The sequence below is a fragment of the Sander lucioperca genome, chromosome 15 (genome assembly GCF_008315115.2).
Source record: "Sander lucioperca isolate FBNREF2018 chromosome 15, SLUC_FBN_1.2, whole genome shotgun sequence".
Classification (NCBI taxonomy): domain Eukaryota; kingdom Metazoa; phylum Chordata; class Actinopteri; order Perciformes; family Percidae; genus Sander; species Sander lucioperca.
Window position 1 is genome coordinate 7,183,570 of NC_050187.1, and position 17,903 is coordinate 7,201,472.

At 43.6% G+C, this 17,903-nt stretch overlaps 1 protein-coding gene across 1 annotated transcript in view; it reads right to left on the reverse strand.

The window, feature by feature from the left end:
• Positions 1 to 1,875: 1,875 nt before the first annotated feature.
• The window catches only part of LOC116065575 (sulfotransferase 6B1-like), a 50,133-nt gene continuing 34,105 nt past the window's right edge, over positions 1,876 to 17,903 (reverse strand). The window contains exons 6-11 of the mRNA XM_031321114.2: positions 9,192 to 9,281; positions 7,128 to 7,254; positions 5,053 to 5,147; positions 4,321 to 4,471; positions 3,157 to 3,361; positions 1,876 to 3,068 (exon numbers count right to left, since the gene is read on the reverse strand). Coding sequence (XP_031176974.1) covers positions 3,234 to 3,361; positions 4,321 to 4,471; positions 5,053 to 5,147; positions 7,128 to 7,254; positions 9,192 to 9,281 — 591 coding nt within the window. The 3' untranslated portion in view covers positions 1,876 to 3,068; positions 3,157 to 3,233. The remainder of the gene's footprint in view (positions 3,069 to 3,156; positions 3,362 to 4,320; positions 4,472 to 5,052; positions 5,148 to 7,127; positions 7,255 to 9,191; positions 9,282 to 17,903) is intronic.

A 17,903-nucleotide genomic window follows, 5' to 3' on the forward strand; every position in this document is an offset into this window, starting at 1 on the left:
GCACGTGAGAGTCCACACAGGAGAGAAGTCATTTGTTTGCAAGTGCAGTATCAAGATCAGTATGTAAGATCAGAGCACATGAAAGTTCACACAGGACAGAAGCCGTTTCGTTGTCGTCTTTGTAGGACAAGTTTTAGCCAACGGTCCAGCCTGAGGAGACACACCAGAGTTCACGCCAGAGAGAAACCGTTTGGCTGCTGTGTTTGTTGAAGAAGATTCAGCCAGAGGTCCAGTATGAATAGACACGTGATCCACATACATGGACAGACACCATAAGCAGCACAAACCACATGAAGAATGTGCATTAAAGTGTGTAACTTGTCATTATTAAAATATGAAGAAAAAAAACATTTTGGGTCTGGGCTCTGATTGAGAGGAGATTAATGACGGAGTCAAACAATGTCATGTGGAAATGAGTTTTATTTTTCATCATGTACAGTGATGCACTGTTTTTAATATACGTACAGCACAAACAGTGATTGTTCATGTCTGTAATCGCCTATCAGGGTTCAACAATAAGGCCATGTTCTCTTTTTTTAAGCTGCCAGCGACTGTTTTACATTATAATCCTGTGGAGTACAAACCGTCTTTTCAAAAAAGTCCTGAGCGCTTTTTTATACGCCATCGCCAACTTTTTTCCTGCAGCTTGGAGCGTCTTTTTGTAGTTGAAAAATGTTCAACTTTTCTGAAAAAAACACCCTACGTCAAGCGCTTTTTTTTGACAGCCGACCAATGACAAGCACAGTAGCAAAGACCTGTTGTTTCCATAACAACAACAAACAATGGAGTCGGAGCACAGCGAGTTACGATATGATCGGGTGCTTCGTGTACAGGGAACTTACTTTGTTTTATCTAACATTAGCGCACCTCTCTCTCTCTCTCTCTCTCTCTCTCTCACTCTCTCTCTCTGTTCTTTCTCTTGCTCGCTCCACCACTTTGTTTTATCTAAAAGAAGTAGGTTGTGTCCGAAATTGCATACTCTGCACTACATACTCAACATGTATACAATTGTTCAACAAACTTTTGTGTACATAAACAGTAGTGTGTATCTTTTTGGACGCACTAAGCTATAATTTTCAACATCACTTCGTGAGAAGTCCATTGGTTTCTGTCCGTTTGTCTGTGATGAACATTTTCGTTACTACCACATTGCATTGTGGGATACTTAATGCCAGCGCAGTGTCCAGTGTTTGCATACTGTAATTTTCCGCTGAAAATAGTATGCAATTCACGCACTATTGGTTTCATACTGAGATTTTGGACTTACTTAGAAATCTCAGCTGCTGTTTTTGCCTGGGCTATTAAATAACATGTTAGTATGGAACTTCAGACGCAACCGTACTTCCCACGTGTGGCAGCGGAGGATGTCGATGAAACAACAAAGTTGTCCAAGTTTGCAGCAAGTTCGAGTCCAAGGCAGATAAAAGTGGATTTTTTTTTTTTAAGGAACGTCTTTGTTCAGAAAGCAAATGCTGGAGGGATATGATAAAAGCAAGCAGCATTTTGCTTTTTTGTATATGGGTCAGAACAAAAATGACTTTGGGCTAGTAGAATTATAGACAAAACCTTAATGCTGAACCCTGCCCATAATCTCATCACAGTGTTGTAAGAGTTTCCATGAACACAAGTTCAGGTAGCTGCCAGTGTGAAGAGAAATCATCTGTTATGTGTTTAAAGGGAGACACTAAAGGTGAATAAAGGAGTTCTAACTAACAGATATCAGCATGAAACTTCCCCAGTTAAAGGTGCAGTAGGTAAGCCTTATAAAACTAACTTTCTGCCATATTTGCTGAAACTGACCCTATGTTCCAGTAGAACTACATGAAGCAGGTAATTTAAAAAAAATACGGCTCCTCTGGCACCACCTACAGCCTGTAGTGTGATTTGCAAAATTCCACTGCTCCCTGTTTAGATGCACCAATCAGGGCCAGGGTGGGGGGGGGGTGTCTAACTGTGTGTCAATCACTGATCACGCACACGCATTTCATAGCGTCCTCTCCTCCTCCTTCCCCGCACACCAGCTGCAGATAGGTTTCTCCCTTGTGGGGGGAGGGGCTTAGGAGACTGTTTTGGGCTTTAGCGGAAAGGGGGAAGGGACTGAGAAGTTGTTCACATTTTTTGGCTAAGTCCTGGATCTTCGCAATCCTACCTACGGCACCTTTAAATGCTGACATTAAGACAATTGTTTTTTGTATTGTAAGTTCTTGGAAATCATAAAGCCCAGTGGAGACCAAAAGATACGTGACAAGAGGAAAACTGTTTTAGAACGTTGCAGGAAAAGTTGACGCTTCTGGGACGCACCATAACGCCGGTGGTGGAATATCAAGCATTGACTTGAATGGATGCGATTGCTCGCGGGGGTCGTGGCGCCTCTGGAACGCAGAGCAGACTTGCCCGGTGGAAAATAGGGGTTATGCCAGGATCAGACTACACAATTTTGTTGTCTTTCCCAACAGTCACTATCTCAGACTAGACAGACATATTGCCAAAAATGTTGCTGTGTTTTGGACAGAAGAGTGGCAACACAAGTATGACACCGACCGGCCCCCAGACCGATTATCGCATGCTGTCATGAAGATCACGCGCAAGTTCAGTTTTTCAAGCCGCCATTATGATCTGTTTTAAAATCTGGGAGCCTCACGTGTAGCATTCGTCCAATCAGGTGCAGCCAACCAACGACAAAAAAGTAAACACTGTCCGCCCTTCTACAACCTCGTGGTTGTAGAAGGGCGGACAGTGTTTAATTTTTTTTGTCATTAGTCAATGTGAAGAGCAACAGATAACTGCTAGTGGCTAGCCCACTAGCGTGCAATGCTGGGAAGCGGGTGGTCCCTGCCGCGAAAACAACGCCTATACGGACACTGTGTGTATCTTTCCTTCACCAGACAGCAGCCGTAGCATCTTTCCTTTTTCGCCACGTTTACATATGTGCGCCAGAGAGGCAGACAGCGCTCTCTCTTCCTATTGGTCAGTGTCAAGGAACATGTGGTAGAACATAGTCACATTAGGCGGAAAAAGACAAAAATTTCGGCCATGGTTGACATTCTGCGTCGTGGTGCTGAAGCGTCCCAGACGTTAGATCGCTGATCTTTGATTATGTCACACTAGAGGGAGGTAAAGTCCCGACCCAAATTATCAGGCACGGATTTGAACGTTTGTCTGCGACGTGTTGGGCTGAATTTGTGTAGTCTGATCCTGGCATTAGAGTCAAAGGATTTTACAGAGGGGAACTACTACTGACAGTACAGCTGGTAGTTGAGTTTGTCTCCCAGCCTGGTTCCTGCCAGGTGTTTGTTGAAGGCGTCGTCCATCTCTCGGCTCTGTTCTGGTGTGAAGTGGTTCTTCCAGTCCCCGACCTCGCCTGCTCGGGGACAAAAATATCACGCAGTTTAACCCTCTGATTACAGGAGACATTTTAATTATTTATGTCATTGTATTATTGTTTGTCCTCTCTCTTTCCATCTGTGTGCATTTTTCTCCTGGTAATGCTTGTTACTTACTAAGCTCCGGGGAGCTTATTCCCCGGAGTCCTTATGTTTTCTAGCTTCGCAGATTTCCTTGGATTGTGGTGGCACCTGGATCGTGGTTGCAGCTGCTGCCCTGGTCCTGCTCTACACCCTGCTATGCCCTACACTGCTGCTACCATTATTTCTAGTCATAATTCTATTATCTTTATTGGTACTATAATTGCCACTGTTCATCATACCAACTGCTGTAATTATTTTATATAATATGTCTCCATATCAGTATATCTGTATCAGTGTCTCTGTATTTGTGTATATCTGTATCAGTGTCTCTGTATTTGTGTATATCTGTATCAGTGTCTCTGTATTTCTGTATATCTGTATTTCTGTATAGCTGTATCTGTGTCTCTGTATTTCTGTATATCTGTATCAGATAAAGAGAATAAAGAGATTTTATATGTTTATATGTTATCTGTCTTTCTCTCTTTCTGTTTGCTAACTGATTAAACGATATGAGATACAATGTGTGACTTATTGAGTTTGAGAAGACCCAGGATAGCTGTTTTCCACTGCTGTCAGTTTTTATGCTAAGCTAGGCTAAGCTAGCCCTGCCCCCAGCTCTGTACTTAATTGTTACAATCTCGAAAGTCTGTTTTGTTCTGATTGGTGGCGCCTGTAGCCATAAGTGGTAATTGCATGTGTTTTTCAGAAGTTTTATCGACTGTAGTCATCGCTCTTTTTTTTTTTTTTTTTTTAACCGTAGCAACCGTTTACTCACAGCGCTAACAGAGACCAGAAAAAAAACAGCATGGTGGTTCACACCATAGCCTGTAAAAATGTGAAGGATTGAAAGCACCTTTTCTGAAGATGACGTTTCCCATAGTACCGAGGGAGTTGTTCTCCTTCATGGCGGTAAAGGTGCTCCGCTCTGCGATCTGCTGCACCTGAGCCTCCGTCAGGCTGAAGCCGAAGAAGGTGGAGATCTGACGCACGCCCTCGCTCAGGTCCTGCAGGACAGGAAGCAGAATCAGAGCCGTTACAGACGGACACTTCTACTCAATGTTGACTGGGACTGGTTGTCTCTCTGGGAGTGTGCCTATGTTCCCACAGCCGTATGTTCCCACATTTCTAAGATTTTTTTTCAAAATTAGGTCCTATGTTCCCACAGTTTCCACATTTCTAAGATTTGTTTTCCAAAATTAGGCCCTATGTTCCCACATTTCCTTTTTCATAAATTTGTATCAGATTTTATCCCCCTAACCCTAACCCTAAAAAATGTTGTGGGACGATTGGGCTTAAATTGAAGGAAATGTAGGAACACAAGACCTAATTTTGAAAATGTCCTAGAAATGTGGGAACGTAGGGCCTAATTTTAAGAAAAATCTTAGAAATGTGGGAACATAGGGCTGTGGGAACATAAGGCTGCTCTACAGCGAGTTTCAACTCTCTACAGGATCATTTTTCATAGAAATGAACTGATAAAGTGACTTTTGAACATGTAAAATAATAACTTTATGAATCTTATACAGTTTTTTAAAGCCACAACTTTCTGTCAGACGCACCGAAACAATGAGTGTGTGACGTATACCTGTTTGAGCTCTTCATAGGTGACAATCATGACGTTGGGGTCGTCCATCCTCTTCTCCCAGGCCAAAGCATGATCAAAGTACGACCCCCAGGGAACTACACACACACACACACACACACACACACAGTGACACACACACAGACACACACACAGAGTCACGCACACACACACACACACACACACACACACACACACACACACAGACACAGTTTTGATTAAAACTGGGCTAAAGATAAAGTTTTAAACCAAACTGACATCTAAAACTGTTGTTTAAACAGAGTTTAAATAACTATATTCCATTGTGGTACTGGTTACATGTCTAAATTTGATCATTTTTAGGGCTGGGTTTAAAAAAATAGATTTGCCGATTCAAACCGATCTTCATTTGAATGATTCGATAATGATTCATAAAATTCTGAGATTGATCTTTCAAGAGGCTCGGTTTTAAAGCTAGAGTGAAGATGTTGGTATGACAGGAAACTACACGATTTAAGGAATCCGTGCCGTGCTAAATAACGCTCCACAGTTAGGCCAAATTTTCCAGAGGGAAAAAACTGGCATGGCCGTTTTCACAGATGTGACTTTAGGTCTGCCGTCCGCACTACATATTTATATGTTTTATTTATTATCATAGTTATTTCTGTATTCTACATATTGATTGCTGTCAGCAGCATATTGACTGCTGCTGTGTAAGAGCGTGAAGATCCTCATAGGGAGGATGTTTGGCTCCTACAACACAGGGCTTTCAAGCCGGGGAGCAGAGTTCATGTCCTGAAGAAGTTAAGAAGAAAACACAAGACTTTCACGGTCACCTTTTGTCAGCTAGTCTTGCATAGCCAGCTCTATCTCCACAGCGCTGAGGAGTAAGGTCTGGCTACACCACAGATGCATTATGGGATAGTAGAAAAAAAACGCTCTTGGGCGGTGCTGTGCTCCGGACACAGTGACGTGGCTCTGCAAAATAGTCTCGGGAAGGAACTTGTTTTGGTGGAACATTTGCACTCCGCAAAAAAAAACGCCACATCCAATATTAAATGAAGTTAACTGTTCACACAATACAGTAAGGTGAGCTATTTAAATTAGCCGATACATGGTTAAACCTCATTAGCTCTTACCAGTGTATCTCCGTGTGTACTTCGTCCACAGCAATCCCACCAATCAGTCCCAAAACATCCCAGTTAGAGAGGAAATGACCTAAACATATAGCCTGACAAGTCCGACCCACATCAAGATGTTGGTTCTGGGAACTCACCATTGGCAGGGCAGGGTTGTCTTTTAAATTCCCTCTGCACGCAATAGGACAGCGCTACAACCAAGCAGAGCAACGAAGAAGGTAGCAGAGCTAGTTGATGGATTACCGGTCGGCAAAACTCTGAACGCATCTTCCTTTTTTAAGAATGACTTCAGTGCTGTTCTTTGTTCTTTTCTCAAAGAAAAGCTTGACTCCAAGTCTTCCAGAGTCGCAACCAAAGTCGATTCAAAAGACTGTTCGCCAGCAGCAGCAGCCATAAGCCCACCCACCGACTCTATACACAATGTGATTGGCCTGGCCAAAGTTTGTTTTTTCCAGCTCGCAAGCCAACGGAGAGTTATCAGACTCCCTGGCTGCAAATTACATTTGCAACACTAGGGTGCGTCTAGATTTTTAGGCTACTAAACACATTCTTTGTAAATCTTTACAATCATTCCCCAAAAGAACCAAGCAGACCTGACTTAATTGCACCGTCCGAATGTTCTTCAAAACGTTGTCAGCATGTAACGTTAGCTTGATAGCTCAGAGGTTGTGGTTGATGTTCCTTGAATCCACCGGAGTTTAACGCAAACACAAAGGAAGCGGGATCCAGACTTGTCGGCCTAACTCAACTACAACGCCCCACTGAAAGGACCGTCGCCTCACGGTGCTCTGTACCCGGCTCACAGTCCCCTTTTCTCAGCTAAACTTAACCGTCATGTGACCGGCCGAGAATCACCATAGTTTCGTAAGATATTATAAGAATTGTAAATATCATGCAAACCCGTTCATGAGAATGCGTTGTTTAAGTTGTGATAACATTTTTTTGTGTGTGTTTTCTCACCGTCTCCACTCAAGAAGGTAGAGTAGAAGGATTCCCAGGACTGCATGGTTGGGAGGACCGGGTTGTTGTTGGTGAAATGATAGAAGGAGACCAGAGTGTCTTTAGGGTTCCTGAAGATCACCAGCATCTGTACAACACATGAAAAAGAGAGACAGAAAAGAATATGGAAAGAAGAAAATCATAAAAGAGAGTTTTTAATGCCTGATGAACTAGCCTGACAAGCCAGACCCACATCCATCCACATCACCATTGGCAGGGCTCAATCCGAGGGGCGGGATAAACGGTTGTCTTTCAAATTCCCTCTGCACGCAATAGGATAGCGTTACAATCAGGCAGAGCAACGACGAAGGTGACGTAGTCAGAGTAAGTTCAGTGCCGTTCTTTGTTCTTTTCTCAAAGAAAAGCTGAACTCCAAGTCTTCCAGAGTCGCGGCCAAAGCCGATTCCAAAGACCGTTGTTCACCAGCAGCAGCAGCAGCCATCTTCTTTGTTTTCAAGTAGCAGGGAATTCACGCGGAACCGTCGCAACTCTGCCGTCATTACGTTAAGCCCCGCCCAGCGACTCTATACATGATGTGATTGACCTGACTAGAGTTTTGCTACAGCTCGCAAGCCAACGGAGAGTTGCTAGACGACCCTGGCTGCAAATTACATTTGCATTTGCTAGATTTCTAGGCTACTGATAAACTGTTTTCATGCCCAGTAAACTGCACCGTAATAGACTTGGTCAGCATAACTGGGAAACGCCCACTAAAACGTCATTTCCGTTTATGCCGTGGGGGAAAACAAATCATTCAAAGTAAGGAGCATAGACCTTGTTAGCGGTTAATCTTTATCATATTTACAATGCCGAAAAGTTGCTGTGTGACACAAATAAGTAAAAAACAAAATCCTGATCTTTACTTTGGATCAAGATCAGTGTTGTCTTGCTGCAGGTTTAAAAACCCTCCAAGATGGCTTCACATCACAACGAAATAAACAAATGTTGCTCCCTGCTATTTTGTGATGCAAAACCACTCCCACAAAGCCACTGGTGAAAAAATGTTGAGCCTCCAGGGACCTGTAATTCTGCATGTTGCTCTGCGAGTACATTCCTGTGTGATATAGCACATCACCGAATATAGGCTAACGTTAATGCCACTAACGTCGCTGCTACAGTCAAAACTGTAACAGTTACATGGAGTTTATTCATTTAACATGCTAAGACATACTTCTTTAATATCATAGCTTTAATAAACGTGGGAAAACAATAGTTTGATAACCCTGGGATGACGTTACTGATGATACAGTCTAAGCTAAGCGGTTAACGTTAGTCTATATCCACGACGTTCCACTTCCGGGATTGCTCCGGTGTGGCCGGAATGTCCGCCCCTTCCTCTTTCTTTGTGTTGGCGTTCTAACCTCTGGTGGATTTGTGAGGACTAGGGTTAACTGCTCCTCAGATGTCTGCAGGGTAAATCCAGACAGCTAGCTAGACTATCTGTCCATTCTGAGTTTTCTGTTGCACGACTAAAACAAGTTTTGAACGTACACATGTTCCACCAAAACAAGTTCCTTCCTGAGACTATTTAGCAGAAGCACCGTGCCTCTGTCCGGCACTAAGCACCGCCCAAGACAATTGTGATTGGTTTAAAGAAATGCCAATAAACCAGAGCATGTTTTTCTCGCATCCCGGAATGCTGTGGGGTAGTAGCCAGACCCTCCTCCACAGCGCTGTGGAGGAAGGTCTGGCAATGGGAGACTAGCTAACGGTTAACGTTAGCTGTCTCCTACCTGGATAATCAATCAGGTAGGACAAAAAATGTCGGGAAACTTATAATGTACGGACAAGCCGACCCAATGCGGCTCAGATTTTTTTATGTATCTTGCTCTGTCAAGCGCCAAAAGTGCTTTTGAGTAGCCATGGGTTCACGCTATGTTATCCGGTCAGGGGGAAAGGATTGTTTTTCCCCCACAGCAACTCCGCCCCAAGCCACGCCCCCAGCTATGAGGACTCACCGCTCAGGTGTATGTGATAATAATACTGTCTGTTTTTCTGTCACGGTGCAGACATTGTGACACTTACTTTAGTTTTCTTTGCACCGAAGGATTTGGGGATGTTGTCAGGGTGCAGGTGAGTCCCCAGTAACCTCGGAGAGGGCGTCTCATCCAGGACCTGAAGGGGGAGATCATCTATTACACAATATACTTTTATATGCTGTGTTAAGTCCCGAAGTGCTAAGGGTATCAGGACATAAACATAAACCAGATGTAATTGGTATTTTGAAGGGATATTTATATTTAATAGGGCAATGGGTGCTGTGGAAATCAACAAAGGAATATAACAAAAGGAGATCCTCAAAAGGAAGATTACTACTCCAGCTACAGGAAATCAAAAGGATAAACCAAAATCCTCTCTAACTAAAATACTTTGCAAAAAAACAAAAACACAACGCGCACAGCACCCCTGAATCTAGTGTAACTAGACAAGACAAACCTGTTGAGTGCAAGAGCAATATTAGTTTTGAAACTCAAACCCTGGCCCACTTCCTCACACACACATACAACAACGAGACAAGCTAATCAGGTCTGACAGCTGCCTTGAACTGCCAGTCAAGCAGACTATTTGAGCAGGAGGCGGACTTCACTGGAGCTCCTCAATTGGGGCAGTGGTGGCATGCCGCACCAATCAGCATCACCATCGCAGGGAACCCCAGGAACTAGGCGGGACTTCCCTTAGGCCGGTTACACACTGGATGCGTCGCGCGAGCGTGTCAGCCGCGTGGCGTGTCCGTTTTTATTTCGGCTCCCATGTTAACAGGTTAGAGCTTACACACTGCCGCGCCTGAGACGCGTGCCTGCTAGAAATAGAACCGACGCCTATTTTTCATGCGAGACGCGAGCATGTTGGAAGCGTTTCCAGGCAAAATAGAATAGGAAAATATGTTTATATGTCATTTAGACACAAATGCATATTAATAAATGACATCTTGATGTTTGAAAGTCTCTAGGTTTTGACATAAATGTAGATATAAATGTAATAAAACAATTCAGAGAAAAGATTTTCAAATATTGCACCGGTCATACAGAACGAAATATTCTGTAACATATTTTGCAGTCAATACTGCCGACGTTGTCTTGCTTTAATCAAATCAGTAGGCTATATATTTATGTTTAACAACTCTCTCCCCATACGTCGAACAAGCCTATATATAAAGGGTAGGATAGGCTACAATAACAACGTAATGTGTGTTCTGAGTGACGGTCCAACATCAGATAGGCTCTATAGGCTCTTTACAGCTACACAAAGTTGTTATAAACAGACAGCCCACTTACCCATTTTCAGAGTTTGAATGTGTCGGTGCTATGTCCCGAGATCAGCCCTCCCTGTACCTAGCAGCAGGAGCAGCGCCGCGTCAGACACGCTTCTGGTGGTAGGACACAGAAAAATCCACGTAGCCGCCACGCTTCTGAGACGCAACAGGAACGCCACGCTGGCGCGACATATCCAGTGTGTAACCGGCCTTAGTCAAACAATCCACAGCATGGAATGGCCTAGCATGCTTCGCATCTCAGATAAAACGCAATCACAGTTAAATACACAGGAGGGTCCCGGCAGCAGCTGTAACAGCTGCTATGCACCAACAGAAGAGACGTTTCTTATCATATGTCAGTTATCCCCCAAGCAAATCATAACTGTTCAGATCTTTGGTGAAGGTTTGGTTAAGTCTAGGCAACTATAACTGTTTGGTAAAGGTTGAGGAAAGATGGTGGTTATTGTTAAAAGAAGGAAACATTTACTGTTCTGGTGCACACAAGAAACTTTCTTGGGAGCACGAGATCATTGCTCGTGTGCCAACACATTCCCACTTCCATCGCATCAAAAAGTGACACTTGGTAAGGTGCCTTTGGCGTTTGTAATTGACACACAACGTCTCCTTTAGCATCATTTTAGGGGGTCAGCCCTATGTTCCCACAGCCCCGTGGTCCCACAACCCTATGTTCCCACATTTATGAGAATTTTTTTTCACTGAAAATTAGGCCCTATGTTCCCACAGCCCTATGTTCCCACATTTTTAGGACATTTTCAAAATTAGGTCTTGTGTTCCTACATTTCCCTTCAATTTAAGTCCTGTCCTGCCACAACATTGTTTAGGGTTAGGGTTAGGGTTAGGCCGGTTACATAATGGATGCGTCGTGCCAGCGTGGCGTTTCTGTTGCTTCTCAGAAGCGTGGCGGCTGCGTGGATTTTTCTGTGTCCTACACACTAGAAGCGTGTCTGACGTGGCGCTGCTCCTGCTGCTAGGTACAGGGAGGGCTGATCTCGGGACATAGCACCGACACATTCAAAGTCTGAAAAATGGGTAAGTGGGCTGTCTGTTTATAACAACTTTGTGTAGCTGGACCGTCACTCAGAACACACACTACGTTGTTATTGTAGCCTATTCTACCCTTTATATATATAGGTTTGTTCGACGTATATGGAGAGAGTTGTTAAACTTAAAATAAATATATAGCCTACTGATTTGATTAAAGCAAGGCAACATCGGTAGTATTGACTGCAAAATATGTTACAGAATATTTTGTTCTGTATGACAGGTGCTATATTTGAAAATCTTTTCTCTGAAATTTTTTATTACATTTATATCTACATTGATGTCAAAACCTCGAGACTTTCAAACATCAAGATGTCATTTATTAATATGCATTCGTGTCTAAATGACATATAAACATATTTTCCTATTCTATTTTGCCTGGAAACGCTTCCAACACGCTCGCGTCTCGCGTGAAAAATAGGCGTCGGTTCTATTTCTAGCAGGCACGCGTCTCAGGCGCGGCAGTGTGTAAGCTCTAACCTGTTAACATGGGAGCCGAAATAAAAACGGACACGCCACGCGGCTGACACGCTCGCGCGACGCATCCAGTGTGTAACCGGCCTTAGGGGGATAAAATCTGATACAAATTTATGAAAAAAGAAATGTGGGAACATAGGGCCTAATTTTGGAAATACATTTTAGAAATGTGGGAACTGTGGGAACATAGGGCCTAATTTTGAAAAATAATCTTTGAAATGTGGGAACATAGGGCTGTGGGAACACATGCACACTCCCATATTTAGACGCTCTGGGTTGGGACGTACGTTTAACTGACGTGCGGCACAAAAACGGTACAGTTAGGTTTAGGAAGAAGATCGTGGTTTGGGGTTACAAAATCTACGTTTCAGTGACATGCGGGACAAGAACGGGACATGAATCCCGGTCTCCTGGGTGAAAGTCTTGTGTTGTTTGACCCATCCACCCCCCGCCCCCCTCACCCCCCAACCTGCCTCTGTACGGATTTTTGGTCTTTTATACTACTCGCTACCATTGTAAGAGAGCCACTGACCAAGCGTCAGTAGATTAAGGGTTGGGAGTGAGATACTTTTTTCGTGAACACGCGGAACTATCTTGTGCTCTTGAGAAACCAATCTAAGGCTAGCAAAATGATGCTAACGAACTACCGTAAAGCTATGTGTGCAGCTATTCTGACTGGTACTCAGATTTGTTTCTTGTGAGCATGAGACAAGAAAAGTTTCTGGTGCCCAACAGAAAGTATCTTGTGTGCCCATGTCCCATTAGGGGCTCCGTAAGAAAGCGAATAATGGTTTGAACCTGAGGTCTGTTATTTCTCAAGGTTTCAACATGATTAATTCTTCACAAACACCAAACCATGTGTTCCTGATTTAGGATCACCCTAAACCGGGACAGTCCCGATTCTGAGTTGCGTGTCCCAAGTCCCGACAAAAACGCTAAAATGTCCTGGTTTACACCAAGGGCGAGGCTAGCCCCTTTTTAGGGGTGCTGAAGCACCCCTAAAAAGGAGCTCAGCACCCCTAAAACTTGGAGTAAGAAATGTTGTTATTCTAACATTTTTGTTCGTCTTTGACAAGGCTAAATAATGTCCAAAACATACTCCGTAGTTTGTGGTTTAAAATGTATGTGTTAAGGATGAAAATGAAAACATCCCCGCTTAGCAAATGGTATCATCCTCTTCTCTTCTTCTACTTCTCCTCTGTACCTGCACCGCTCAGCACGACCGTCATCCAGCGCGAAACACATGCAGAGTGAGTGTAGTGTTGTGAATCAACTAAGTTGCTCCAAAGCTGTGTCTCACAAACCATATCGGTGAGTACCTGAATCACGTGTACACCTATAATAACGCCGCCTTCACACTGGCAGTTAAAATCCGCTCCGTAATACTATAGACTAGACTATAAGTGTCTGAATGTACGATTCTCTCTGACCTCTCTGATACAGATATAAACAGAAAGGCTGCTGCGTGGAGAAAAGTTGCCCAGGACGTTGACATGTCACGTCGGTTAAATGTGATATAGCGGTATAACGTCAGTAGTTAAATGTGATATAGCGGTATAATGTCAATAGTTAAATGTGATATAGGGTATAATGTCAATAGTTAAATGTGATATAGGGTATAATGTCAATAGTTAAATGTGATATAGGGTATAATGTCAATAGTTAAATGTGATATAGGGTATAATGTCAATAGTTAAATGTGATATAGGGTATAATGTCAATAGTTAAATGTGATATAGGGTATAATGTCAATAGTTAAATGTGATATAGCGGTATAATGTCAATAGTTAAATGTGATATAGGGTATAATGTCAATAGTTAAATGTGATATAGGGTATAATGTCAATAGTTAAATGTGATATAGGGTATAATGTCAGTAGTTAAATGTGATATAGCGGTATAATGTCAATAGTTAAATGTGATATAGGGTATAATGTCAATAGTTAAATGTGATATAGGGTATAATGTCAATAGTTCGGTGTCTGTTGCTAGCTAACCAATTAGCATTAGCAGGTTTGTTTATCAGTACCATAGCAACGCACATCACGTGCGTCTTTTCTGGTCAGTCGTCATGGAAACATGAAGCCCTGGCCAGAGCCATAGTCTTTCTCTATCACTCTGGCCCTGGCGTTTGGACCAGAGTGAAAAAACAAACATATCACTGTATACTACCAGTAGGCCTATGTGTGAAAACACTCACTGTGGCTTTTTAAATGAATTGTTATTCATTCCTAGATTTATATCTGTTATTTTTCAGTTGTGGCTGACTATCAAACTAGACAATAAAAGAAAGTTTAATGTTTTTCTTTTGCTGTATTTATTCATTCCTCACACACAGAGGATTTAACCTGAACCAGGCTTAACTCCTGAACTCATAGCATCTCTCTCTCTCTCTCTCTCTCTCTCTCTCTCTCTCTCTCTCTCAGCACATGGAGTTAACGGTCAGGAAAACCAGCTGAGTGAAGAAGGTTTTGTGTTTGTTACAGGGGGCTGTCTGTGTGAACTCTCACAATTAAGCTGGTGCTCTGAAAATGTCTCAAAAAAAAGAAAAACAATCTGGATGTTGGAGTTAGTTGAACCAATGTTAAAATGATAAAGTTATTTTTCAATAGACATATTTTTGTTGGCAGTGGGGCTCATTGGGTGCTCAGCACCCCTAAAGCTCTGACCCTAGAATCGCCCCTGGTTTACACCAACCACTATGAAATTGTCCCAGTTGTCAGCGATTACATAGCCAACGTGGTCTTATTATAGCCCGATCATTAACTAAACCCATGTAGAAAGAAGCGCCCAGCGTATGATTTTAACAATGTGTGTGTGTGTCAGGGCGTTTTCACACCTGTAGTTCGTTGGCTTTGGTCCGAATCAGTTGGTGAGGTAGTAAACTTGGAGCAATTTGCCCTCGGTCGGTTTGGTTTGGTTTGGTTTGGTTTCACACCTGGAAAAATCCAAGCGTACCACAATAGTTCATTACAAATCAGGCAAGAACATCCAGCCCTCTTATTGGTCGGATATGTCTGGGAGGCGGAAGCAAGAAAGTAAATACAGGAAGAAGGTCCTGTGTTCTGATCTAGTGGTCAAACAAGCTCATTTCATTAAAATTATCAGATATTGTTTCGCAAGAGACGTTACTACGTCTGTTCTGGTCACCGAGACTTCGCTCGGCTCGGCCGGCGTCTGTCTCCAATTTTAGCGGCAGCTGGTTTGACCACGGAGATATGAGTGACGGACGGCGAGCTTGACCGCAGTCTATTTCTGTGATAGAAACACTGCAAGCTGCTACAGTTTGCTGCTCTGCTGCATCGCACCTGACTACAGGAGACATCAGCTCAGACTGCTGCATCGCACCTGACTACAGGAGACATCAGCTCAGACTGCTGCATCGCACCTGACTACAGGAGACATCAGCTCAGACTGCTGAACACACCTGACTACAGGAGACATCAGCTCAGACTGGAGGACACACCTGACTACAGGAGACATCAGCTCAGACTGGAGGACACACCTGACTACAGGAGACATCAGCTCAGACTGCTAAACACACCTGACTACAGGAGACATCAGCTCAGACTGCTAAACACACCTGACTACAGGAGACATCAGCTCAGACTGCTGCATCGCACCTGACTACAGGAGACATCAGCTCAGACTGGAGGACACACCTGACTACAGGAGACATCAGCTCAGACTGGAGGACACACCTGACTACAGGAGACATCAGCTCAGACTGGAGGACACACCTGACTACAGGAGACATCAGCTCAGACTGGAGGACACACCTGACTACAGGAGACATCAGCTCAGACTGCTAAACACACCTGACTACAGGAGACATCAGCTCAGACTGCTAAACACACCTGACTACAGGAGACATCAGCTCAGACTGCTGAACACACCTGACTACAGGAGACATCAGCTCAGACTGGAGGACACACCTGACTACAGGAGACATCAGCTCAGACTGGAGGACACACCTGACTACAGGAGACATCAGCTCAGACTGGAGGACACACCTGACTACAGGAGACATCAGCTCAGACTTGCGGAGTACGTATAGTTGGTGCGGTTCGAGTACAGCTCACGTTCTCACCACAAACGAACCGCTCCAGAGTTGGATTGAAAGCGTACCGAGACCACCTCTTCAAGCAGGTCTCGGTACGCTTGTTTGGTCCGCTTTTGGTGCACACCAGAGTTTAATTGCCACATTCTCACCTGCCCAAACGAACCGCACCAGCGGGGCAAACAAACTCTAGTTCGATTCAACCGAACTAAAGGCTGTTGGTGTGAAAACGCCCTCAGTCAATCGTAGCGGTCTGCGTCTGCATAATATGTGCAGCCAGCGTTACAATGTATATTTGTAAACATTGTTGCAATGCCTCTTCTTATCTGTCTCGTTTTAACCAGTCCCTCCAGGTCCGCTAGAAAGTCAACAGACAAGCGCTGTGTGGAAATGTTAACATTTCACACATAACATTCACATTTTAACATTTAAAAAGCAGGGAGATTACGTTCAAAAATGTATGTCTCCTTTGTTAGTTCGCCATGTGTCTACCGGGCACAAATGCTCCCGTTGAGCGGATCTCTTCACTCATGAACAACACATGGACTGACGAGAGGAACCTCATGACCAATCCCACCTTAAAGACGCTACTCTTCACACGGGCCAATTCTGCTGACACCTGTGCACAATTTCACAGTAGGCTTTCAGCCAACAAATTGATTCTTGAGCAAATTCACTCCTCTAACAAATATATGGAATGAATGTTTCCAATAGGGAAGCTAACTGCTCTATCAAATGAGATTACATTTGTGTGTGTGTGTGTGTGTGTGTGTGTGTTGTTGGTTAGAATAACACTGGTAACGCGTTACGGTAAGGGTACATGAATTATCATGAATTCATGCATGAATGAATTGATGTAGGCTATGTATTATTATGCATTATGTAATTAATGATTTATGTGTTACTGCATTCCTTAATATCCCATGAATCATCAGGAATTGACGTGTTCATAGTCTGTCATTCATGACCTCATACATGAACAACACAACTATAGCATTAGGTACGTGGGCACATCATTATGAATTATGATTTATTAAGCATGATCATGATTATTTATCTTTCTGCAAAAAAATGTGGTCATCACTGTGCAAATTCTGATTTGAACACAACTTAAGTGCATAATGATGTAGCCACCTTACCTAATGCTTTAGTTCAGGGGTCTCAAACTCAATTTACCTGGGGGCCGTTTGAGGCAGAGCGTGGGTCAGGCTGGGACGCGTCAAGTATTCAACAAAAGTATTCTTTGTTTGTTTTCTTGAATAAATCTCGTTGCCTCAATAGACATTTTTTAAGATTGGCGACCCGGTTCTTTCTCTCATCTCCCTGGTATGTTGTATATTCCTCAGCATGTCTAGTTGAGTAATGACGTCTGATGTCATATTCCTTGTACACCGCAACTTTCTCTGTGCATATGAGACCCGTAGGGGTGCTCCTGTGCTCGATAACACAATATTCCGTCTCCCACTTTCACTGAAATTGCCTGTGCTCGTCGCCAACCTTTCTCTTCACGGCACGTTTTGAGAGAGACGTGACTGGAACTGGGTGATGGCAGATATTTTCCGTCACTCTGGAACACGTTTCAACCAAGTGACTAACGTTGATACTTCCCCAGATACTTCACGGTTGGCTAGCTTGACTACCGGTGACAACAAACGCCGCAGTCACGAGACTAGCTATGGTAGCCCGTAAGTGATAAAAAAATAAAAGCGTGGAAAGCGCGGCACACGCAATGCCTCAGCAAAAAGGTGCGTTTCAGAACAACGCGCAGGCTGCACTGACACTAAACTTTGATGTCAAGTAGGGGGGGCCACAAAATATCATCCTGTGGGCCTCAATTGGCCCCCGGGCCGCGAGTTTGAGACCCATGCTTTAGTTGATGTGTTGT